General features: G+C 51.6%; 2 protein-coding genes across 7 annotated transcripts in view; both read right to left on the reverse strand.

Moving 5' to 3' along the window:
• Positions 1 to 412: 412 nt before the first annotated feature.
• SLC12A3 (solute carrier family 12 member 3) overlaps positions 413 to 23,961 on the reverse strand; it is a gene marked incomplete at both ends in the record, with an annotated part of 39,376 nt that continues 15,827 nt past the window's right edge. For 2 of the 6 annotated variants that reach the window (XM_079722902.1, XM_079722901.1), the window contains 12 exons: positions 413 to 554; positions 5,745 to 5,812; positions 7,306 to 7,441; positions 11,009 to 11,095; positions 13,454 to 13,565; positions 14,479 to 14,580; positions 15,299 to 15,346; positions 16,477 to 16,559; positions 20,276 to 20,382; positions 21,427 to 21,567; positions 21,908 to 22,019; positions 23,225 to 23,324. In XM_079722902.1, coding sequence (XP_079579028.1) covers positions 413 to 554; positions 5,745 to 5,812; positions 7,306 to 7,441; positions 11,009 to 11,095; positions 13,454 to 13,565; positions 14,479 to 14,580; positions 15,299 to 15,346; positions 16,477 to 16,559; positions 20,276 to 20,382; positions 21,427 to 21,567; positions 21,908 to 22,019; positions 23,225 to 23,324 — 1,238 coding nt within the window. Of the gene's footprint in view, positions 555 to 5,744; positions 5,813 to 7,305; positions 7,442 to 11,008; positions 11,096 to 13,453; positions 13,566 to 14,478; positions 14,581 to 15,268; positions 15,347 to 16,476; positions 16,560 to 20,275; positions 20,383 to 21,426; positions 21,568 to 21,907; positions 22,020 to 23,224; positions 23,325 to 23,961 lie in introns of all 6 variants that reach the window. The other 4 variants (XM_079722900.1, XM_079722899.1, XM_079722904.1 and 1 more) reach the window with 2 other exon arrangements.
• Positions 9,741 to 10,151, reverse strand: LOC307066669 (histone H3.3A-like; the record flags this gene model as incomplete). Its single annotated transcript, XM_079723889.1, has 1 exon — positions 9,741 to 10,151. The coding sequence occupies one exon, from the start codon at positions 10,149 to 10,151 to the stop codon at positions 9,741 to 9,743; it is 411 nt and encodes a 136-aa protein (XP_079580015.1).

Consider the following 23,961-nt stretch of genomic DNA (forward strand, 5'->3'; position numbering starts at 1 on the left):
CCCACTCTCCTGATATTGGAGGGGGGAGGTGTGTTTAGGGGGTGCTCCCAGGAAAGGTCTGTAGAAACGGCCAAAATTCACACTCAGCACTCTGACTCAAATTTGTATACAAATCAAAGATTGAAATCTTAATTTGTTGTAATTAAGAGCAAAAGAAAACTTAAAAGGAATATGAATCCACCAGAGAGTTTTCCAATCAGCTCCACCTGCTACTTCTCCAGCCCAGAAAAACAAAGCCCAGAGGACTTGTCTGATGGGAGTGGGGTCCAGCTGAAATTTGGAAATCTACCAGCTTCTTCCATCAGATCATCAGATGCTACCACTAAAAGTGCAATGGGCATGTGTCCTGTCCCCGTGGACAGGCGGGCACCCCCTGCACCCTGGCTTTGGGCAGGCACAGCCAAGCCCAGAATTACTGGCAGTAAAAGGTGAGTACGTTTTCCTGGTTTCCTCGGATCAGGATGACCGGAGGTCTGAGGTCCTGGGACAGCGTCTCCAGCCAGGCCATGTAGAGCGAGCTCGGGCACTTCCCCTTCCTCCCTATGGGCAAGGTGCTGTGGGGCAGGAAGAAGCAGCAGATGGGGAATTACCAAGGGGCCTTCCCCACACGGCCCAGTTCCTGGTTTGCTTTCTGAACAGTGTCTCCGTTTATTGGCCCCTTCAGAGCTCTTTCTTCCCAGCCACCGTAAGAATGACCTGCTGCTCTCCTTGAAAGCATGACCTGAAATGTACCTTCAGCCGCAAAGCATTTCTTTTCTCTATTATTTTTTTTTTTTGGCCGCGCCCCACAGCTTGTAGGATCTTAGTTCCATGACCAGATATCGAACCTGAGCCCTGGCAGTGAAAGCGCTGAGTCCTAACCACTGGACCGCCAGGGAACTCCCACAACGCATTTCTAAACAAAGCCATGGCCTGTAAGGTCCCCATGATCTGTTCCCCACCAGCCTCCACAACGTCACCTCCCACCACCCGCAGCCTCGCTCACACCCCTACGGCCACAGACGCTTCCTTTCCACTCCTGTAGAAAATGGCAAGCTTGCTCCTGCCCCAGGGCCTTGGCATGTGACATTCTTTCCACCCAGAAGGCAGTGGCCCCAGCTCGTCACCGGGTTGGCTCCTTCGATTCCCTCAGGTCTTGGCTCAAGGGCACCTCCTTCTCTGATCACCCTCTTCGACCCCATCTTCCCATCCCTCTTTATCATGTCACCCTGTTTCATTATCTTCATAGCACTTCACACTCTCAAATCCTATTTTTATTTATTTGTGTGTTGTCTGTCTCCCCCCTACTAGAATGTATGTTCGCTCACGAGTAGGCTGGGTCTGTCTTATCCGCCTGTGCCTAGAACACAGTCTGACACAGTGAGGTTGTATGCCACTCATCCGGCCATTCAGGTCATGCCAGCCTCGCCTCTCCAGCTACACACCTGCCTGTGGCCACAGCAAAGTGATATGTTCACGTGTTTCAGCTGAGCGGCCTGGTCCTGCTCCCTGCCCCGTAGGTAAGGCCCTGGGAGCAGGACTCCGTTGTCGCCTGGGGAGGGCCCCACGTCTGAACTGCAGTGCTGTGCAAATAACAACATGCCCTGGGAATGCTCTTCAGCCACATTTCCACAGCTATGTTGGGAAGTGACTTTTCTACCACACTGAGATTCCAAAGACGCATGGTGATGCCTGCAGCCATCCTGCTTTTGGCTCTTGGGACGTGGCAGCATCGCAGCTGCCAGCTGGCGTTACGTGAAGCTGGGGCACCGGCACCTTACGTGGGACTGCACTTTGTTTTCCCAAAGTACATCCACAGGTACTATTTCATCTGAACCTCAGAACCACCCTGGGGAACAGCTGAGGGAACTGGGCAGAAAGGAGGGCGCTGTGCGACACTGGGCTTCAGAGCCTGGCTCTGGGGTCAGAGAAGCTGTAGGAGTCACGGCTTTGCCACTTCCTCAGCCACGTGGCTTTGACAAATGGCTCACTGGCCCTGAGCCTCGGTTTTCTCTTCCCCGAAGTGAGAACACACATGCCTCCTTCATGGACGCTTGTAAGCTCTAACGAAAACCCAACTCAGGAAGGGTGCTGCACAATAATGCTCTCACAGAGTAAGCACTTCACAGTGTCAGCAGTACTGTCACCACGTATTACTATTTACCAGCTCGAGATGACCAGCCAGTGAGTGGCAGAGCTGGGACTTGACCCGAGGTCCTGGGATCTTTCCATCCTAGCGGCCCCTGCTCACTGCAACTCCCACCTCCACTGAGAAGGTGAATTGAGGTGCCTAAACAGCTGTCCCTTATTTAAAATTCCATCCTCAAAGCTTCACTTGCCACAAACACTATCCTCCCTTAAAAATCAAGGTCCCCAGGATTGGGGAACCCGGTGGGAACAAGGACATTCCATTAAGCCAGTGTCACTTTAGTTAGTAGACTGTGTTTGTGTTTGCCTGGTGCCTTTCCAGGGAAAAGGGAAGTGGGAATATGGAAAGCAAACTTTCCTGATTTAACAGTTATGCTAAAGGCTGGAAATGCCCTCCGGGAACTTCTACATCATTTTCCGGGACTGAATTCAGAAACTTCAAAGACCACGAGGGGACTGGTGGCTGCGTTATCCAGGGCAGGGGACTCCCATAGCTCCTGCTGTGGCCTTTCCCTCCCCGAGCGGACCCTGTGCACCTGTCCATGCTACTGATTCCCTCGGCAATCTCCCCCAGTGCCAGCCAATGACACACTCTATTTATGTTCACAGAATGTGTGTGCTGTAAGCTACTAATCTTTAAAAATAAAGCTGCTCCAGAACAAAGGAGCTTTTTGTTTAGAACTGCATCTCTTAGCCACAAAGAAAGGCAGCCTTGGATCACACTTAGATGCGGAGAGATAACCGTGCTTCAGAATCAGCATCTCAGGCTTCAAAACCCAGTTGCCACTTGAGAGCTGTGAGATTCCGGCAGGTGCTGAATTTCTCTGAGACTCAGTTTCCTCATCTCCTAAGTGTGTGCACTGCGGAGGGGATGGGGGTAAAATAGAACCACTTCATAGAGTTTTGGAAATTAATAAGGCCCAGTGGGTTGGGATTTTGAGATTAGCAGATACAAACTATTATATGTAGAATGGATAAACAACAAGGTCCTACTGTATATAGCACAGGGAACTATATTCAATATCCTGTGATAGGAACTTCCCTGGTGGTCCAGTGGTTAAGGCTTCCCCTTCCAGTGCAGGGGGTGTGGGTTCGATCTCTGGTCGGGGAGCTAAGATCCCACACGTCTCGTGGCCAAAAAGCAAAACATAAAACAGAAGCAATACTGTAACAAATTCAATAAAAACTTTAAAAATGGTCCACATCAAAAAAAAAACTTAAAAATAATAGCCTATGATAAACCATAATGGAAAAGAATATGAAAAAGAATGTATATATATATGTATAACGTAATCACTTTGCTGTAGAGCAGAAATTAACACAACATTGTAAATCAACTATACTTCAAAATAATTGTTTAAAAATAAAAAAATAAAATTAATAAGGCCCAATGCCTTGAGTGTCATAGAGGCTCAACCGATAAAATGCAATGTTGATTACTATTATTTTGACTACTACTATTTGGCTTTGAGGAGGGAGCCTTTATAGAAGAAAGAGGGGTCTAGACCCAAAAGTTATGCCAGAAGTAGGTTGTTAGTGTGGTCAAAGGTTGTTGGGCTGGTTACAAGGCTGCTTTACCGGCAGCGCAGGTTAAGCTGAGCTCAAATGTTATTCAGATAAACTGCTGATTAGCAGACGGCAAACAAGACAGTTCTGCCTCAAAGCTGCTCTAGAAAAGAGTCCACGTGCGCTCTCTGACGTGCTGGAAAATGTGATTTTTGTCATTTCATGGAGGCTTGGGAGGGTTTTTTCATTCTTAGAATTTCTGGGAAATGCAGGCTCCTGGGCCCCACCCCAGGCCCTGATCTGGAAGGAATTGAGGAATTTGCCGTTTTCCACGGTCTCCCGGTGGTTCTGATGAAGGTGACCCTCAGAGTGAACTTTTTACAGGCACGTCTCCGGGTTGGAGACTGAGCAGTGCAGCTGCTGCGCCCTCCCAGTGGAGCTGGCTTGACAGCCAGGGCCCCTTTGGGCAACAGCTGCGGCTGCCGCCATGGGGTGGGACGCTGTGTGCAGGCCTCTCCTCTAAGGTGACTGGACTCCTGATTATTTGTATCAGCCAATCCCACAAAGACTGGTGGGTGGGGGATTGGTTTTCCCTATGAGATCCAGGGCGTGGAGGAGTGGGAAGGGAGAGGTGCCAGCAGGTAGTCACCTCCCTGGATGAAATTCCTCATCTTACTGCTTGAGAGATGGACTCATTGTAGTGGCGAATAAACTTAGAATCATAGCATGTTAGCCGTGAAAAAGAATCTTGGAAATAATTTAGTTTAACTCTTCTCTATAATCAGGGAAACTGAGTCTCAGAGAAGGAGGGTTACCTGCCCAAGGCCACACAGTGGGCTGGCCAATGGCAGAGACAAAACGCAAATCTGTTTTGGAGGTGGCACTCAGGAAGAGGTGGTTTGGCACACCCACACCCCCTGGCTGGCACACAACAGGTACCACACCCAGGGAAAGTCGGGGAGCCATCCCAGGATGAAGCCATTGCCACCGTCTTGCCATCTGACCCAGTCAACAGCCAGGCTAACCTGGCCCTAGAAACATTTTCTGCAAGATGTTAGCCAGAGGCTTGGAGATAAACCCACTTTCCTTATACCACAGTCCCCACATCAAAGGCAACATGAAGCACTTTCTTTGTACAAAAAATGATCTTCCTAAAAGCTCCAGGAAGCATGGCTTCATAGAGCCATCTTCGTGGGCAGCCACCTGTGCATTCACAAAGCCCCCCAGTGAGAAGGGTCCCAGGCTGGGCTTCATGCTCTGCTGTCACTATCTTGACATTCTTAATCACTTTTGAACAAGGCACCCCACCTTTTCATTGTGCGCGGGGCCCTGGAAATCGTGTGCTCCACCTTGATTTCCGGTACAAACAAACAGGTTCCACAGGCTTCCCAGCTGCTCTGTGGAATCTGGAATCCGCAGGTGGCTCACCCCAGGAAATGTCAGGTACTCTGCTTGGCAAATGCCCACATTGCCTCTTGAGCTGGGCCTTTCCCAGCCATGTTCTGCCACCCTGAGACTCCCTGTGCCATTGTTACCTTCCCCTCATCTTCCACTCAGCCTCAGCCAATACCTGCCCTAGCGAGGCAGCTCCTAACCAGACACAAGCAGCAGCAACGGAAGCTCGAGGAGCTGACAGGCATGGAGATTGGGACAGGCACGGGGCCTGGGACAGCCAGGGATGGGGCCAGGCTCTGCTTCCACTGCCTAGACCTGGCACCAACATCAATTGGGGGTGGCCAGTGGCCAAGGAGGGCTGCGTGGTTCCCAAACAACTAGGAATCGATTTTCTTCTGGAATGAGCTGGGTCTCCTTTGTCAAGCCAAGTTTGGCAGGAAAAAGCAGTGGGTAAGGGGAAAGTGGTGGTGAGGGGAGTCGGTGAGACCCGGGACACTGGGGCCCCAAGACCTCTGCCAGCTGGCACTCAGGCGAGGGGCATGGGGCAGATGCAGGCCCGGCCACGTGCTGAGAAGCCACCCGGGCTGTGTTTACAGGAGTTTGGGGCCCTACATCCTCACAGGGGAAGGCTTGGGTCCTCAGCCAGTGGCCACCCCTGCAGAGCTGACACCTTTGGGCTCGGCGACAGGCTTCTCCTTCTGCAGGGTGCTACTTACATGATGACCAGAGCAGCATCCCGGGAGTAATCCAGCAGAATCTCGTTCAGCCTCACCTGCCGAAGGGACTGGGCGAGGAAAAGCCATGTGGTCACTTTCCATGTCTGATGAGCGATCCCGGCCAAGCCCAGGGGCCTCTTTGAACATCTCAAACCAGCTGTGTGAACTGTTGCCCCTAAGTTATTATAGACTCTCCCACCCCCGAGAAGGTAAGTGAATGCCAAGCTCACCTCCTGGAGAAGCCCCCTGGGTGTTTCCTTCCTGACTTTATTACCATGACCAGCGGGATCATGGCAGGGAAGAGCCCCTCACATGGCTGGGAAAGCTGGGTTCAAATCTCAGCCCTGAGAGTTCCTGGCAGAGAGCCTGAGCAGGTAACTCACCTCCCTGAGCGTCACTGTCCACAGCTGTGCAATGGGTACAACAGTGCCCTCTCCTGGGGAATTTGGGGAGGCCTGAGGGAGGTAATCTATGCAAAATCTCCAGGCCAAGGGGAAGCACTTGATAAGGTGGACTTGGAGCAGGGGTGGAGCTGCTCCACCTCTCCCGTAACAGAGTAGGCAAGAGCCTTCTGTGGACACGATGCTTTACTCAGCGTTTTCCAAGGAGCTGGGCAGCTGTGGGAGGGTCTGGGGCCTCAGGGCTGCTGGGTCAGGGAATTCCCCAAAGCTGGGGGGGGGGGGGTGGTGCTGGGTTGTGTGGGGCTCCCTTCCACCCCAAGACCTGTCTCCAAATTGTTCAGAAACGACTGACACTCAGGGTCTCATAGTGGACGGACACCCCATGTGAGAGAATGGAAAACCGAGGGGAAGTGAGTTCACCAAAATGTCACACGGTCGGCATTTTGGGTGGAATCATCCTTCGTTGTGGACCTGTCTGGTGAGTTGGAGAATGTTTAGCAGCATCCAGGCCTCTACTCGCTAAATGACAGTAGCAATCCCGCCCCCCTCCGAGGTGACAGCCAAAAATGTCTCCAGAAGTCACCAAATGTCACACTGCCTCTCAGAACCACTGACCCAGAACATACGGGGAGCAGAACTGTGGTCCCCAGGCCCCCAACTGCTCACCCCACCTAAAAATGGCCTTGGCAGCTACCACTCTCCTTTAGGCCCTATCAGCGTCCTGAAGATGCTGCCTGGGAGGTGGGGTGGGGTCTACAGCTAAGGGGAGAAGATCAGCCAGCTTTGTTGGCCCACAGGACAAATTTTGCCTTGACCTTCACCACCTGCCTTATGCATCCCTTCCTGCACACATGGAGGAACAGGGGAGGGGAGGGAGAAGGACTCCGGGCAGTCCACTGCCACGGCCAGGGGGCGGTGACTCAAAATGGGCAGGGGGACCAGGCTCCCACGCCAAGGAGGCTCCGAGATCAACCACTGGGTCACCTGTCAGCCCGAGCATGTATGGCTTGAGGACACCTCAGAGGCTTGGGGCAGGGAGAGTAGAATCGAGGGTCAGGGAGGGGGTTAAGGAAGCCCAGGACAGATGGGGCACAGGTGCTGACCCCAGGGAGCCCCTGGACCCCCACCCCACCCCAGCAAGGCCCTTCTCTCTCCTGCACCTTGATTCTATTCTTGTTAATCTCCTCATCCGAGATCTTCCAGGGGCAGTCCCGTCTCATCTCGGTGACCGTGGCCTCGTCTTTGAAACCATCATTCAGGCGGAAGGGCGCAATCATGTCCTCAAACCGCTTGGTGCTGGGGACAGAGAGAACAAGTGAGACCGGGTGAGATGCCCGTTTCCAGGGGAACCAGGTCTTCAGAGGGAGATGGAAGTGGGTGTCATGGGGACATACATTTCAGGCTGAAACCCATTCTGACGTTGCCTTTTACATCAAAGCAGCCTCTGTGTTGAATTCAGCGCTGATGGGTGGGTCTGACTTTCAACAGAACTTCCACAAGTCGTCCACGAAGACCAACCTGTGATCCACCTTCATCCACCTGTCCATCCCCCAGGTATTTACTGAGCAGTATTCTGTGCCAGGCTCTGTGCTACACAACAGTGAACAAACCAGACAACATACCCCATCCTCACAGAGCTCACGGTCTGCCGGGCAACAAATAAGCAAATAAATACAGATTGGAAGTATTATGAAGGCACAAACTGAGTACCGGGAAGGGGACTAATTGGGCAGGAAGACCTCCCTGGACTCAAGGATGCCCGTCCTTCTGAAACCAGCTATGCACAGGGCAGGGGGTGCTGAAGCAAACAGAACTGAAGGTGCAAAGGCCCTGAGGCAGAAGCATGCTTGGGCTGTTTGAAGAGCAGCGAAGGAACCCACGTGTCCGGAGCAAGGCAAGTGCAAGGGAGAATGGGATGCCAACCAGTGTGTCAGGTAAAGGAGAAAGAGCCAGCAAAGGATACTTAAGAAGGACCACAGAGGTAGGTGGGAACCAGGAGAGGGTGGCGTCTTAGAAGCCAAAAGAAGGACTGTTTCAAGAAGGATCACTGTGTCAAATGCCGCTGAGAGGCAGAGAAAGATGAGGACAGCAGTGGGCTCTGTGGATCTGGTGGTGCGGAGGTCACGGCTGAGGCTGGAGAGAGTGATTTCAGTGGAGCAGTGGGAGGGCAGCCAGACTGGAGTGAGCTGGAGAAGGAGGGATGGGGAGGAAGCGCCCACAAAGAGTGTAGCATCACTTTGGAGAAAGTTGGCTGTGCAAGGGAGGAGAGAAATGGTCCCAGAGGTGGAGGCAGATGCAGGGGCAAAGGGGGGCTTAAAGACAATATGTGCTGGATGGGGTCTGCATGCTGGCTTGCGCTATCCTCTCCACTGAGGAAGGTCTTCCCCCATCTCTGTTCACGGCCTTCTCAAGGCTCTGCTCCTCCACCAGCAGAGACGACCCTATCCTCCTGTGCATTCTGGTCCCTGTCTGCAGCATTCTGATGGCTCTTGATGTCCTCCCTACACCTAAGCCGGGGTAAACCCTGCAGGGCAGGGCTGCAATTTACTCATCTCTGCCCCTGCAGCTCAAGCACAGCCCTGAGAGAATGGGAGAGTCAGTATATCTATCCATCACTATTAAATAGTTCCTTTCTTCTCTTCTTGATTTCCTTCCCTCTCTAGGTAAACAAGGGCTAAAGAGGTCAGGACAGACCTTACTTTATTGAGAAGACAGAGTCCTGGAAAACCTCACGTAGACAGGTTGACATAAAGCAATCCTATTGTAAATGTCTTCTTTTAAGAATATAAAATTGAATCATTAGGAGAATAAATCATCCCTTCTGGCCCCACAATTGAGCCCTGATACAAATTCACACAGGAGTTTGCTTAAAGTCCGCCCACTTGCCATTGCATGGGCAGGCAGGGGGAGTGGTCCCTCAGACCATTCGACATCTTCCCCCCTCCAAGTGCCAGTGGGTTAATATAACATCAGGGGCCGCAGCTGCCATGTTTCTGCCTCAGGGCCTTTGCACCTTCTGTTCTGTTTGATCCAGCATCCCTCAGCCCCGTGGAGGTGACGTGCCTCTGCCATGGCCCCTGCAGGAGGTACCCTCTAGCTGTGTATTTCAGGGCATATGATTCTGCCATTCCTGGCCACAGCCAACTGGACCAAAGGTAGCCAAGAAATAGGCCTTCCAGTGGCCTTTACCTTAGCTTGGCAGGAAGGGATGAGCTGGGCCAGTCACAGTCCCTTTTTTAGGCACTTAAATTAAGCAATGCCCAGAGAAGGAAGGAGGCAGCTTGTAGCGGATTGGGACTGCAGGGAAAGTTCGAGATGCAGAAAGAGCTCGGAAGCTACAAGCAGGCAGAAGCCACAAATCCAGCATTGACTGATCATCGACTCTGGGCTGGGCGCCGAGTTAAGCATGTTACCCGGATTGTCTAAGACAGTGGTTTTCAAAGTGAGGTGCCTGCACCAGCACCGGACAGCTTGTTATAATAGCATATTCTCAGGCCTTACCCCAGACTTACTGACTCAGAAACTTTATTTTTTAATTTTTTAATTTTTTTATTTTACAGAATTTACTACAAAACACCATAAAAACTGCCTTCACTTAAGCTCTCTCTCCCCGTAGCCGGCGAGCCAACTGGATGTCTCTGGGCGTGATGGTGACTTTCTTAGCGCAGATGGCACACAGATTGGTATCTTCAAATAAACCGACCAGGTACGCTTCACTAGCCTCCTGAAGCAAACCAATGGCGGCACTCTGGAACCTCAAGTCGGTGTTGAAATCCTGGGCGATCTCCATCACCAACCTCTGGAAAGCCAGCTTCCCGATCAGAAGCTCGGTGGATTTCTGGTAACGACGGATTTCTCGAAGCGCAACGGTCCGGGGTCTGTAGCGATGAGGTTTTTTCACCCCGCCGGTAGAGGGGGCGCTTCTCCTGGCCGCTTTAGTGGCCAGCTGTTTGCGGGGCGCTTTGCCACCCGTGGACTTACAAGCAGTCTGCTTGGTTCGGGCCATTTTCTTTCACCCAATGCCTAAGTATTATGCCGCTTCTCCGACAGCCGCGCCACTCCCGCTGCCCAGTGAAGAGCCGCAGTTGCCGAACTAACGGAAGAAGCTCCTCCGACTAACGAAGAAACCAGTCTGGGTTCCAGGTGCCCCCTATACCTCCGTTTTTATACCCACGCTTCACGCTGCGTCTCTGCGTCATAGTACCCTAATTTGCATACACCAACGACTTTTTCTATTGGCTGACGCTTTCGCCGACGCGCTGACATCCCCCGACCCAAAAGCCACAGCTAACTCAGAATCTTGCGGGTAGGACCCCCAAGCTGTGTTTTCACAAACCCTCCAGGTGATGCTGATGTTTGAGCACCACTGCTTTATGAAAATAATCCAGGGGTTGGAGAAAACTGAAGAAAACCAGTGTAGGTAAAATCAGCCTTTTGTGAATAGCAAGCAGCCTGGGTTCCTGAAGTGTGAAGCTGGAGTCTCCCTCAGCCCCCAGGTCTGTGGGGTAGGTGGGGGGGGTCCCTGGCAGATGAAACACCGGCTTCTGCTCGAGGGGCAGGATAGCCATGATTTGCACCAGTAAGAGCTTCAAAAACACTTGGTGTGTGAAAAGCATAAATGTGAACATTCTTCGGCTTCCCGCCCAGGTACGTTTCTGGCAAAGACCACAGCTCTGATATGCAAAGGACCAGCAGGCAGGGGGAAGAAACACAAACCGAAATTAACGGCTGTACACTCGACCCTTCCTCTTTCTTTCCACGAGCCCAGTCTAGGTGGGGGCAGGAAGGACCATGTCCTTGCCCTTGGCTCACCAGAGAAAGGGCTGACCCTTCTGCCTGGAACCCCCAAAACAGAAAACTCACTGCTCAGCCCGCGGCTTCTGGTTGATGTCGGGAAGGATGTGAACTTCGTGGAATCCTAGCCGGAACTTGCTCAGCAGAGAAATGATCCTGGGAGACGGAGATTATTATTTTTTTTAATGTATTCATTCATTCAATGAGTTTTTATTGAGCTCCTGTGGGGGATATAGCAGCAAGCAAAACAAACCCTGCCCTTGGGGAGTTTGCATTCTAACCTGGGAGGAGGGCAGACAATAAATGAATATTGATAAAGCAGGTCAGGTGATGATGAGTGACATGGGAAAGGAATTGTCCTAAGTACCTGGTGGCCACCTCTGGACTAGGGCGCCTCACATTTTAATGTCTGAGCACCTGCTGGGGATTGTGTTACAGTGCAGATTCTGATCCAGCGGGTCTGGGCTGGGACCTGGGATTCTGCATTTCTCACCAGCTCCCAGGTTATGTGAGGCCTGCTGGTTCACTGGCCACACTTTGAGAAGGAAGTGTCTAAGGGACGGGAGGCGAACTGCAGGAAACTCCTCAGGTGGCTGAGGAAACAGATAACACACATGAACTAAGTACAGATCCAGGAGCAGCAAGCCAGATGGCCCTGACTTTGCATCCACAGGGAAGAGATGCCAACTGTGGTTTGCAGCAGTCAGGGAAGGCTTCACAGAGGAGTTGGTGATCTGGCTTGATGGTGAATGGCGGGTAAGACTTATAGGCCAAAGAGGGTGTCTACACTGGAATCACCCAAGGAGCCTTCTAAACAGTACATGTGCCTCGGCCCTAGCCTGCCCATTGCATCAGAATCCCGGGGCAGGACACAGCATTCGTGATGCCCCAGGACTAGTTGGTGGGGAGTGAGCACCCCAGGAGGGGAGTCCAAATGACCAAAGACATGGGGGTGCAGGGGATGGAGTGGGAGCAGCGAGAGGCTGCCTGGGATGGTGTGGAGCACGCTAGGGGACAAAAAGGAGATAAGCCCGAAGGAGCAGGCTGGGGCCCAGCTGTCAAGCCACTGCTGGTCCCTGAACTTGGGAGTGAACTTAGGAATGCAGAGCTGTGGGCGAACATCTTGGTGTGCAGTGCTGGTTGGCAGGCCTGGGCAGGGCCTGGGTGGAGGCAGTCATGAGGAAGGCAGAGGACGTGGCCTGGTCAAGAGTCAGCTGCGAGGCAGAGGAGATTTCACACCCTTTGCTTGAAAGACATCCTGTGACCCCACAGTGCTGCAGCCTTGAACTAAACTAAACCTGCCGAACCCAGCTTTCAGCTGGAGCTGGAACAGGAAGCCGAGAGGGCAAAGCAGCCTTCGAGGTGTGTTTACCTTTTGGAGAGCACAGGGGAGCGGATGCTGCGTCTCCCAGGAAGTGCTCTCCTCTGCATTGCTGAGAAGGGCCCTCTGGTAGAGAAGTTCTCAGTGGCGGGTGAGGACAACGAGATGGGATTGCTGGTCACCCTTAACTCACGCAGTGGGTGATTCAGAAGGGGTCGTGGGGATGTGGTCCTGGCATAGGACTAAAGTGGCACAAGCCACGGGGTCCTGACCCTGGGGCGTCATGGCGGGCACTAAAGGCTGGGCAGGGTTTTCTCTCTGGTTAATTAACTGCGCGATTTGAGGCAAGCCACCCACCCCATCCTTCCCAGCCCGGCTGCACACTCCAGCAGTCCTCCATCCTACGACCTCAGACCTCACTTGACCTTGCTCTAAAGAAGCAGGTGCCCAAATCTAGGCACACATGTGCCACCTGCCCAATTCCTGCCACCTCCACACCTGTGTACCTGCCTACTATTTACTTCCTTCTCAGCTTAAGTCAACTCACATTCTTACTTAGATACATCCTGAAAGGAAATTGTCATCACAATTTAAACAGAAAACCAGCATCTCTTGCCAGAAAGATATGACCAATAAAGCCAGTAAACCAATGTCACTAAATTCTGGTGGATGCCATTTCCTGCCAAGCACTCCAGCCAGGCCTGCTTCCTCTTGTTTAGACAGAGAATCAGCCACAGAATTGGAGAATTAAGTCACTTCTCACCAAGAGATTCTTCAGAATTTTCTGCCCCTTATCCTGGCCACTGAAGTCACCTCTGGTCTCACCACGGGCAGCAACCCAAGCTTGGGGGACGTTGCCCTGAAAGATTCTAAGCTCCGCCTCATTTCTGAGGAGGAGGGGCCTTCTCCATCCTTCATTTCACACAAATCTCCTTGAGGTTTGTGGGTTTAAAATTTAACAGCTCTCCCTGTCATGGCCGGGACTAGGGCATGTGCATCTTATTAAAGGGGGACAGGACACCAAAACCACCTCTGAAATGGAGAGAAACCTGCTCCTGCCCAGAGCTTCCTCACCACGGCTGTGACCTGAGAGGGGCAAGCCCCCGGGTGCAGTGGAGGGGGTGGGCAGGCTGGGGTAGTGCTGGGGTGACACCTACTGCTCCCGCACAACCCACACAGTGCCCCCCACTTACGCCTTTCTCTCCTGGTCCAGCCTGTTGATCTGGCCCCCCACGAACACGCGGGTCCTGCATTTATTCCATCTCTTCTTGCGGCCAAGGAGATAGGGGATGAGGAGGGTGAGGCCTGGCAAGGAGGGTCTCATGAGTTAAGAGGAAAATGCTCTCAGGATCCAGCCCTCTCTGAGTTCCCACCCCGCTCTGCCACTAGCAAACCCCTTCCCCTCTCTGGACCTCAGTGTACCCACCTCTGTAATGAGTGTGCCAGACTAAACCAGGGGTGAAACACGGGGCTCTGTGGGCTGGGGTTTATTTGGCCTGCACGATGCTTTTAAATAAGTGAGCTGGCATTTAATAATTGGGATATTTCACATGTAAATCTAGATCGCTGTCACTTATCACTGTGTAATCCACAAATGACCTCACTACTCTGTGCCTCAGTTTCCTTATTTGTAAAGGGGGGTAATAATCGTTCCTACCTGGGGACTGCATTAGGTTAACCCATGCAAGCACTTAGTGTCAAGCATACAGTAAGTGCTCATTCAATACTATCTATCACATCCTATATATAATAGGATATATCTTACTGGAACAGAACATTTTCTCTGTATCTAGGACTCAATCAAGGGTGGGAACAATAAAGCTGAGAATGATATGCTTTAAGAAAAATGGGAGAGAGTGGTTTTCTTTGGGACGTGAAGAATATCCCTACAGCTTTCCTGTGCACCAGGCCACCTCTCCCATTTATGTCATGTGCCTGTGACCCCAAGGGCCTGTCCAGTCTGAAGGTTCCACCTCATGTTGACCTCAGCTGCTCCCCTAAGTCTCCCATTTTATAGTTGAAAAGCATGGGGCCAAGAGAGGGGCCCAGCCAGGCTCCTGTGAGCCCAGTGGTGGGCTCAGGGGTCCCTATTTCCCTTTGCTAGGCTCCAAGGTCCCACCAGAAGCCTTGTCAAGAGTGACCAGGAAGGGCATGTTGAGAGAGTAAGTCATAGAGGGGAGACGGCCGGCGGGGGATCCGGCGGCCTGGGGGCGCTGACCTCCATCGTCAAATAGCCAGTAGATGTCGATGGTCTTCTTTCCCTGCTCCGACTGGAAGACGGTGCTGGCCTGCTCCTCCTGCACCAGGGCCTCGGGGTCCACTGCAGGAGCAGAGGGGCAGGTCACGTGGGAGCAGAGCCCATCCAAATACCCGAGTGTGTCTGAAACAGAGCGAGCTGCCCTGGGAGGTGGGCTTGCCGTCACCAGGGCTGTGCACGTGGTGGCCGGAAGCCCCTGCTGCAGGCATGCACTGGGGGGCTGGCCCGGAGCACCGCCAATGGGCCCTCCTGATGCCGAGATGCCAGGAGCAGGGACCCAGGATGGGCAGGGCTGGGATGCGCCCCTGCCCTGCTCCCAGCTTCTGTCTCCTGGGATTCTGGTTGGCACTGGGGGGTTAGGGTCATTCTCTTAACAACTCCACTGTGCCCCTCACAGATGTGCACAGGATGCCCCCAGCTCCTGCACTGCAGGTTCCCCTGCCTGCCAGAGAATCGCTGACCCTCCCGGTTGGAGCCTGGCCAGGGGGGCCTCGGAGGGGTTGGGACTTGGGCCCCAGAGCCCACTGGGTGGGGGTCCCACGGTGCCTGGACACTGAATTCTCCAGCAGGGCTGGCAGTCTTTATCCTGCTCCCTCCCCCACCCCCCGACTCCCTGTTGCTTAATCTCAGGGGTCTCAGGCACCACTGTCACAAGCAAAAACCTCCTGCCCTTGCCCAAGTTTCCCGGTGGCCCGTCACTAGCTGCTCCCAGGGTGAGAGCGCCCTGAGCCTCTGAGTGGGTGGGACTGACCCGTGCCGGAGACAGATGGTCTGGCTCCACTGGCTCTGGCTTCCTCGCCATCCTCCACTGGGTCAAACACAGGGTTAACTGCAAAAAAGCGGGAGCTCTGTTCCCAGGCTCTCCTGCCTGGGGCTCTTCCGGGCTCCCCCTTACCCTGGGAAGAAGGTCCTGACCTCAGCTTCCACAGATCTGGCCTCTGCCTCCTTTCATGCTTCGGCCCCACCCGGCTTCCTTCTGCTGCTCAGACAGGCTACGCTCCTTCCCACCAGGCCTCAGTGGTGGGTGGCGTGGTGAGTGGTCCCTGGGCCAGGAGCCCTCTTTCCCTAGCCCTCCCCTTCTAGCCACAAGCCCCCTCCTCAGAGAGGCCCTCCTGCCCACATGCCCTGTGTTGGCGTCCTCAGGACACCTCAGGACGCTGTCACTGCCTGAAGTGAGTCCTGGGTCCGTGCGTTTCCCGCCTGAATGTCAGTTCCTCAAGGGCAGACTTTGTTTTGCTCCCTGCTGCACGCCCAGCGCCTAGAGCAGCCTCGGTCAGGAGTGTGGCCACTGTTCTGTAAATTCTGGTTGCATAAATATTCAGTGAACTACTGCTGGGTGCCAGGCATGCCCTCAGTGACCCAGATGAACAAGACTCAGGCCAGCCTGCGGCGTTCACACCTCTCGGTTCCCTCAGCACTGCCTCCCCGTTTGTCTTCATATGCATTCTTTCTTTCACACCTCTAAAATTTACTCATTCAGATCTGCCTCTTTACATGTGACTTTACATGTAACACACATCCCTACTCAGTGCCCCAATCCTGGTTCTGGAGACAAAAATAACCAGTTTTCATGGCCTTTCTGGGTATGTTCTCATACTCTGTTGTCTTTACGTGACCCTCTCTCACCCCTCTTTTCCTTTTTCCTGGCTATTAGATCCTTTTTATCCCACTGGTTACAAAAGTTCTTATCGTGATTCGGGGGCCTCTGAGGTCCAGTTCTGGTTCTGGCCGCAGCTGGAAGCAAGACCTTGAGCTCGTCACATCCCCTTTCTGGACCTCGGTTTCTCCATTTAGAAACCTGATGATCCATCAAAAGCTGACTTTCTAGGAGTCTGTGACCTTTTATTTACTAATTCCCCCCTGTCTTCCCTGTACCACTTTAAAAAAATGGGTTCTAGAACTTCCTGATATCCTGCTCTGATTTTGATGGGGTGTCAAGAAGGTGGGGTGTGTACTCACTGTGCGCCTGCATCACCTTCGAGATGTTGAGCCCCTCACGCATCCTCATGACACACACACTGTAGTTGAAATCAAAAGCGTCGCTGGAAAGAGAGGAGGTGGGGTCAGCCTCCCCTTGGCCCCAGTCCCCAGCAGGCCAGGTGTCTACAGCTGACCCTGCCTCTCCCCATACCTTTCCTCCTCTCTGGGCCTCAGTCTCCCCATCTGTATAATGTGCAGGCAGGACTGGAAAGGCCCCCAGGACCTCTCTAGCTCTACCGTCTGCGGCACTATGGATCCTACAGGCCCTGTACTTGGGGAAAACTGAGTCAGGCCAGTCTTAGGGCCAGGCCCTGTCCTCCTGATACATGCAGCTACTCCTCACAACTCTGCCAGCAGAGGTGGGGATGGGAATTACCCTCTCCATTTGACAGATGCAAAACCCGAGTTTTAGGGAGTAACTTGCCCATGACACACACTAAGGAAGTGGCCAACTGGGATTAGAATTAAATAGCTGAGGCTGGAAACCCTGAGGACAGGTATGCACGTAAGAATGGCCTCCATATATGACAAACCCACAGCCAGCATCGTCCTCAATGGTGAAAAACTGAAACCATTTCCACTAAGATCAGGAACAAGACAAGGTTGCACACTCTCACCACTCTTATTCAACATAGTTTTGGAAGTTTTAGCCACAGCAATCAGAGAAGAAAAGGAAATAAAAGGAATCCAAATCGGAAAAGAAGAAGTAAAGCTGTCACTGTTTGCAGATGACATGATACTATACATAGAGAATCCTAAAGATGCTACCAGAAAACTACTAGAGCTAATCAATGAATTTGGTAAAGTTGCAGGATACAAAATTAATGCACAGAAATCTCTGGCATTCATCTATATACTAATGATGAAAAATCTGAAAGTGAAATCAAGGAAACACTCCCATTTACCATTGCAACAAAAAATAAAATATCTAGGAATAAACCTACCTAAGGAGACAAAAGACCTGTATGCAGAAAATTATAAGACACTGATGAAAGAAATTAAAGATGATACAAATAGATGGAGAGATGTACCATGTTCTTGGATTGGAAGAATCAACATTGTGAAAATGACTCTACTACCCAAAGCAATCTACAGATTCAATGCAATCCCTATCAAACTACCACTGGCATTTTTCACAGAACTAGAACAAAAAATTTCACAATTTGTATGGAAACACAAAAGACCCCGAATAGCCAAAGCAATCTTGAGAACAAAAAATGGAGCTGGAGGAATTAGGCTCCCTGACTTCAGACTATACTACAAAGCTACAGTAATCAAGACAGTATGGTACTGACAAAAACAGAAAGATAGATCAATGGAACAGGATAGAAAGCCCAGAGATAAACCCACGGACATATGGTCACCTTATCTTTGATAAAGGAGGCAGGAATGTACAGTGGAGAAAGGACAGTCTCTTCAATAAGTGGTGCTGGGAAAACTGGACAGGGACATGTAAAAGTATGAGATTAGATCACTCCCTAACACCATACACAAAAATAAGCTCAAAATGGATTAAAGACCTAAATGTAAGGCCAGACACTATCAAACTCTTAGAGGAAAACATAGGCAGAACACTCTATGACATAAATCACAGCAAGATCCTTTTGGACCCACCTCCTAGAGAAATGGAAATAAAGACAAAAATAAACACATGGGACCTAATGAAACTTAAAAGCTTTTGCACAGCAAAGGAAACCATAAACAAGACCAAAAGACAACCCTCAGGATGGGAGAAAATATTTGCAAATGAAGCAACTGACAAGGGATTAATCTCCAAAATTTATAAGCAGCTCATGCAGCTCAATAACAAAAAAAACAAACAACCCAATCCAAAAATGGGCAGAAGACCTAAATAGACATTTCTCCACAGAAGATATACAGACTGCCAACAAACACATGAAAGGATGCTCAACATCTTTACTCATTAGAGAAATGCAAATTAAAACTACAATGAGATATCATCTCACACCAGTCAGAATGGCCATCATCAAAAAATCTAGAAACAATAAATGCTGGAGAGGGTGTGGAAAAAAGGGAACCCTCTTGCACTGCTGGTGGGAATGTGAATTGGTACAGCCACTATGGAGAACGGTATGGAGGTTCCTTAAAAAACTACAAATAGAACTACCATATGACCCAGCAATCCCACTACTGGGCATATACCCTGAGAAAACCATAATTCAAAAAGAGACATGTACCAAAATGTTCATAGCAGCCCTATTTACAATAGCCTGGAGATGGAAACAACCTAAGTGTCCATCATCGGATGAATGGGTAAAGAAGATGTGGCACATATATACAATGGAATATTACCCAGCCATAAAAAGAAACGAAATTGAGTTATTTGTACTGAGGTGGATGGACCTAGAGTCTGTCATACAGAGTGAAGTAAGTCAGAAAGAGAAAGACAAATACTGTATGCTGACACATATATATGGAATTTAAGAAAAAAAAATGTCATGAAGAACATAGGGGTAAGACAGGAATAAAGACACAGACCTACTTGAGAACGGACTTGAGGATATGGGGAGGGGGAAGGGTAAGCTGTGACAAAGTGAAAGAGTGGCATGGACATATATACACTACCAAACGTAAGGTAGATAGCTAGTGGGAAGCAGCCGCATAGCACAGGGAAATCAGCTCGGTGCTTTGTGACCGCCTGGAGGGGTGGGAGAGGAGGGTGGGAGGGAGATGCAAGAGGGAGGGGATATGGGAACATATGTATATGTATAACTGATTAAATTTGTTATAAAGCAAAAAAAAAAAAAAGAATGGCCTCGCTCATGAAGACATCAATAGGTTGTCTATATAAATGTCTACAAGGCTCCTACCCCACAAGTATATTTACTGTCTGGTTGACACAGTGTCCAAGAGCCCACCATTAGGGCTAATCTAATAAGATAAGCACTGCCCTCTCTGGACTCCTTTAATTACACATCACTGGGACAGGGGCCTTTCAGGCCCCAGCAATTTGGAGTTTCGGCATGCTGAAGCTGGGGGTTCCCGAAAAGCAGGTATACACCGCCTCCTGTTGTAATTTTGTTAGAGGCAGTGAGATGCACTGCTCAGAGTCATACAGCTGGTTCACAGCAGACCTGGAAGCAGGGCCCAGGTCCCCAACACTCAGCCTCATGTTCTTTAAATGCTCCTGCACACTGCCTCTCTGTACCACGTCAGTGCAGAAAACAACTCAGGTAGGCATTTTCTGGACCTTGCACAGCAAGAGCTGAAGGAGAAAGAGTTTGGAGTTAACCCTAAAATCCCTAGGGAGTTTATCCCCCTGGTCCCATCTCCCAAGCTTGTCGCCTCCTTGGAGGCCTGGTTTCAGATGTACCACCTCACAGCTTGAGAGCTGGCCATCTGCAGGTCTTCTGCAGCCTCCAGGTGGACACAAGCTTTTCACCTAAAAACCCACATTTTCATCTTCTCTGAAAAAATAGATCTAGCAACACCGGGCCCACATTTCTGCTTGGGCACGATTAGCTGGAGCCAAATAGCAGCTGTTCTCTCCAGTTTGCCACAATCCCCACTGCTCCCTAATGCCCACCCTGAGCCCACTTCACTGTGTTACCTGCCTGTTTCTGCTGATCTTGGTGTCTATGACTCACAGGTCAGAGTGGGGAGCCCTCAGACTGTCTTTTTCTTCCTCAGCTTCGAACCAGTGGACTCAGCTTCTTACAGCACCCACTGCTTCCCCCTCTACTTCCCAAGGCCCAGGAAACTCCAAAGGCCCAAATTGAGAGACCACAGGCTCTGCCTCCCTCATGCCCTCACTCACTGCAGGATGCCGATGTAGTCTTCCACTGTGGCCGGGTGAGCCGACTGCCAGTTCTTCTTGAACCCGACCACCAGAATGTTGGGCTTCATCCTCCCGAGACCTGCAGCCTGCCGGGGGTGGGGGGGAGCGGGGAGGGGATGAGGTGAGGAACCAGGCCGCAGGCCCCACAGGGCTCTGTTCTCTGACTAGGGTGGGGCTCCGTCTCAGCCCCAGCTGTCCTCTCTGCCATGTCATGGGGGCTTAGGAAACACATCTGCCAGTTCAGGGTCCTGTTTGCCTGGACACACCCACGAGATAGGTGAAGCTACAGCCAGAGTTATTCCCCTGCGGCCTCTCCAAGCCGGTGCCAGCGGCTGGACTGTCCCATAAGTTCTGGATTATCCCAGCTCCAGCTTCTCTAGTAAATTATTTCTTATAAAAAGGGACTTGAATTTGGATGTCAATCTTGGAGTATCCCTGGGTCATCTAATCCTTACATCTCTTATATTTCTCTTTTTTTTCATGTTAAAATTTTTTTTTACTTTTTGAGGTGAAACTTACATAACAGAAAATCAACCATTTAAAAGTGTATAATTCAGTGGCGCTTAGTATACTTAAAATATTGTGCAATCATAACTTCTACCTACTCTCCAAATATTTTTATAATCCCAAAAGGAGACCTCGTATGCTCTTTTTTTTAATTTTGAGAAATATTGAAAAGGATTCCCCTATGTTGACTCAGAATTAACAACTGCTATTTTATTCATGCATCCCATTACAAATGAGAAAATTGAACAGTAAAATGAATTGCCCAGTGGAATGTTCTAGAACTTGATCTGACTGGTGGTTTCACAGCACTGAGCAGTGTCTGCATATGTAAACATTTATCAAACTATACACTTTTTCAGTTTGCTGAAAATTATATTTGTAAATTATATCTCAAAAAAACCAAAATCACAAAATGTGTCATCAGCTCCCACAGGCCTCCAAAGCAGTTTCCCCAGGCCCTGGGCACTTTGAGAAAGTGCCCTGAATCAGCACATCTGGAAAGGCAAGAAAGGCAGGACTCCTGTTGCAGCAAAAGGGGCTTCAACTAGCTCCTCACGGCATCCCACCTTCCAGGTCGTCACACCAACTAATAAGTCCTGTGAGGAAGCCCCGGGCCCGCGCACCTGCATGAGAATCTGGACACCACTGCGGAGGTCCTCAGCGATGACATCGGAGTAGAAGGCCTTGATCTTCCTCTTGTTCAGCCACTTGGTGTGCCCATTGGCGATGAGCCGGAGCTCAGGCATCCTCTGTTTGCGGGGTCCCTGGGGGGGACAGGGGCAGGTGACATCAGGGGTGGCCTTCACCCTCTGGCCTGAGACTCAGCCCCTCTCCTGCCCTGGAGGCTCTCCCCTGAGCCCATTGCTGGTTCTCCATTATGGAATTAGGGGAGGAAAAGCAGAGGAGGAGGGAGAGGGAGGGGTGGAAGGAAGATGGAGGGAGCAGGTGAGAGGCAGGACAGTGTGGGCAAGCCAGGGAGAGGGATGGGGGAGGGAGAGAACCTGCCCAGGGCACCACAGCCCCTCCTGCTGCCCCCAGGGGTGGACCTGGTGCCCAGGGGCTCCTCCAGGAGTACAGCCCCACCCCCCTGCAGGGGGCACTCACAATGAGCACGTGGCCGCAGATCATCAAGCTGAGATTCCGGGTGAAGGTGCCCACAAAGTCCACCAGGGCTGGGCGGAAGTTGGGGGGCCCCGTGAGCACCAGGCACTGGGGGCTGAGGAGGGGAAGGGAAAAGGGTGTGAGCTGTCAGGAAAGAGCTGAGGGTCTGGACGCCAAATACAGGTGCCCCTGGAGTTCTACCACCTCCCAGGACTCCCTTCCTAGGACAGGTGAACCACCCTGTGGTCTTCCCGTCTCTGATTCCTTTCCAGCTCTCTTGGTGGCCACCACACTGGGTGCCCCTTTTCCTTCCTGCTCAGGCCACCAAATGCTGCATGTGGGCAAACCACCCTCTTGCTGCTCCATCTGGTGCTCCTGCCCTGCCCAGCCCAGCAGGGTGTGAAAAGAATAAAGACTGGGAGTGGGGAGGCCCATCACTTATGAGATCACTGTGTCACTGGGTGGGTGAGTCAGCCTCTGGGTCAAGAGGCAGCCAAGGGTCATGGTCAAGGGCCACTACCAGACAGCTGGAGCCAGACAAAATTGGCCACTCACCAGCTGTGTGACCTGGTACTAGTTATTTAACCTCTCTGGGCCTCAGTGTTCTCATCTGTGAAAGTGGTTAGTAACTTCATATACCTCAGAGGGTTGTGGTGAGGCTATGTAAGGCACTTTGAGCAGTAATGCAACATAGATACATCCGATTATTAACATGGTGATCTGATGGGAAGGGGTTCCTGGGTGCACACTTTCCCTCACTAAAGAGGGGAATCAGCTTCGAAGGATACTTGGGAGAGGCTCATCACAGTCAGTCCCATGATCACAACACCAGAGCACCCCTACAAACGCAGGTGGCCCTGTGTATCCGCATCCACAGATTCAACCAAGGGTGGTGGTTGAATCTGTGGATGTGGAACCACGGATACTGAGGGCCAACTATGCTAGGCTTTTTATATAAGGGACTTCAGCATCTGAGGATATTGGTATCTGGGGGGTGGGGGTGGGGAGGTGGGGCTGGAACCAATTCCCCGCAGATACCGAGGGACGACTGTATTGCCCTTTGCATTTGTATTGCCCAGAGCATATTCCGTTGTGGAAACTTAGGTACACAGAAGTCACTAGATTTGCTTGGTCCCCACTGGGCAGTGTCAGCCCCAGTCTCCTGACTGCTGGGCAGTGCTCCTCCACCCTGTTTCCTCTCTGCAAGGGGACCGTGCCCATCATGAGTCTGCTGGTCAGGTGACAGGCCTTGGCCTGGAGCCTCCCGGAGCAGGGTCACAGCCAGCCCTGCATCCCAGGCATCCCCAAGGCTGCACTCACCGATAGTTCTTGATGTGGTCCTCCACCTCGTTGAGACCCACCGAGTAGCTCAGGGCCAGGTTGTAGGTGCCAGCCTGTACCGAGGAGCCCCAGTTCACCTCTGAGGGGTGTGTGCAAGGTTAGAAGTCATGGGAGAAACCAGACATACATATGTTGACCTTCTTCAGGAACCGAGCACCGTGGGAGCAGGTAGACAGCCTGTAGATCTGTTCCTAATGTTTGCACATGCAATATGGCTACGCATTTAAAAGTTATGCATCAAGCTATTGACTCTACAAAATATTCTCCTCCCTTGACGAAAAGATCTTCACAATGACCTGGAAGGCCGGGTTCTACTTTAGAGTGCTAGGCTTTCCTGGCATTCTGCATCCCACCCCCAGATTGCTGTCACCGTGGGAGCCTTGCCTGCATGCGTGCAGACATCCCTGCCCACACGTCCCGGCTTTGACTGGCTGCCCCTCAGTCAGTCAGCCCTCGGTCTGGTGTGCACACCAGTGGGCCAGCCACTCTCAGGAGGATGGACCTGGGCAGGCAATGTCAGGTCCTGCGTGTCCGGGGGGTGGTCTAGTAGTAGAGGTGTGGGCTCTGAGTGGGCACACTCCCAGGGGCTCCTCAACCCGTGGGAAGGGATGAGGCTGGAGCACCAGAGGGGGCCCTTGAGAGCACAGTGCCTGAGGCAGGCCCTCCGGCTGAGCTGACAGGCAGGATGGCTTGGCAGCCTCAGGGCGAGAAGGGAC

The sequence above is a fragment of the Hyperoodon ampullatus genome, assembly GCF_949752795.1.
Source record: "Hyperoodon ampullatus genome assembly, chromosome: 18".
Classification (NCBI taxonomy): Eukaryota; Metazoa; Chordata; class Mammalia; order Artiodactyla; family Ziphiidae; genus Hyperoodon; species Hyperoodon ampullatus.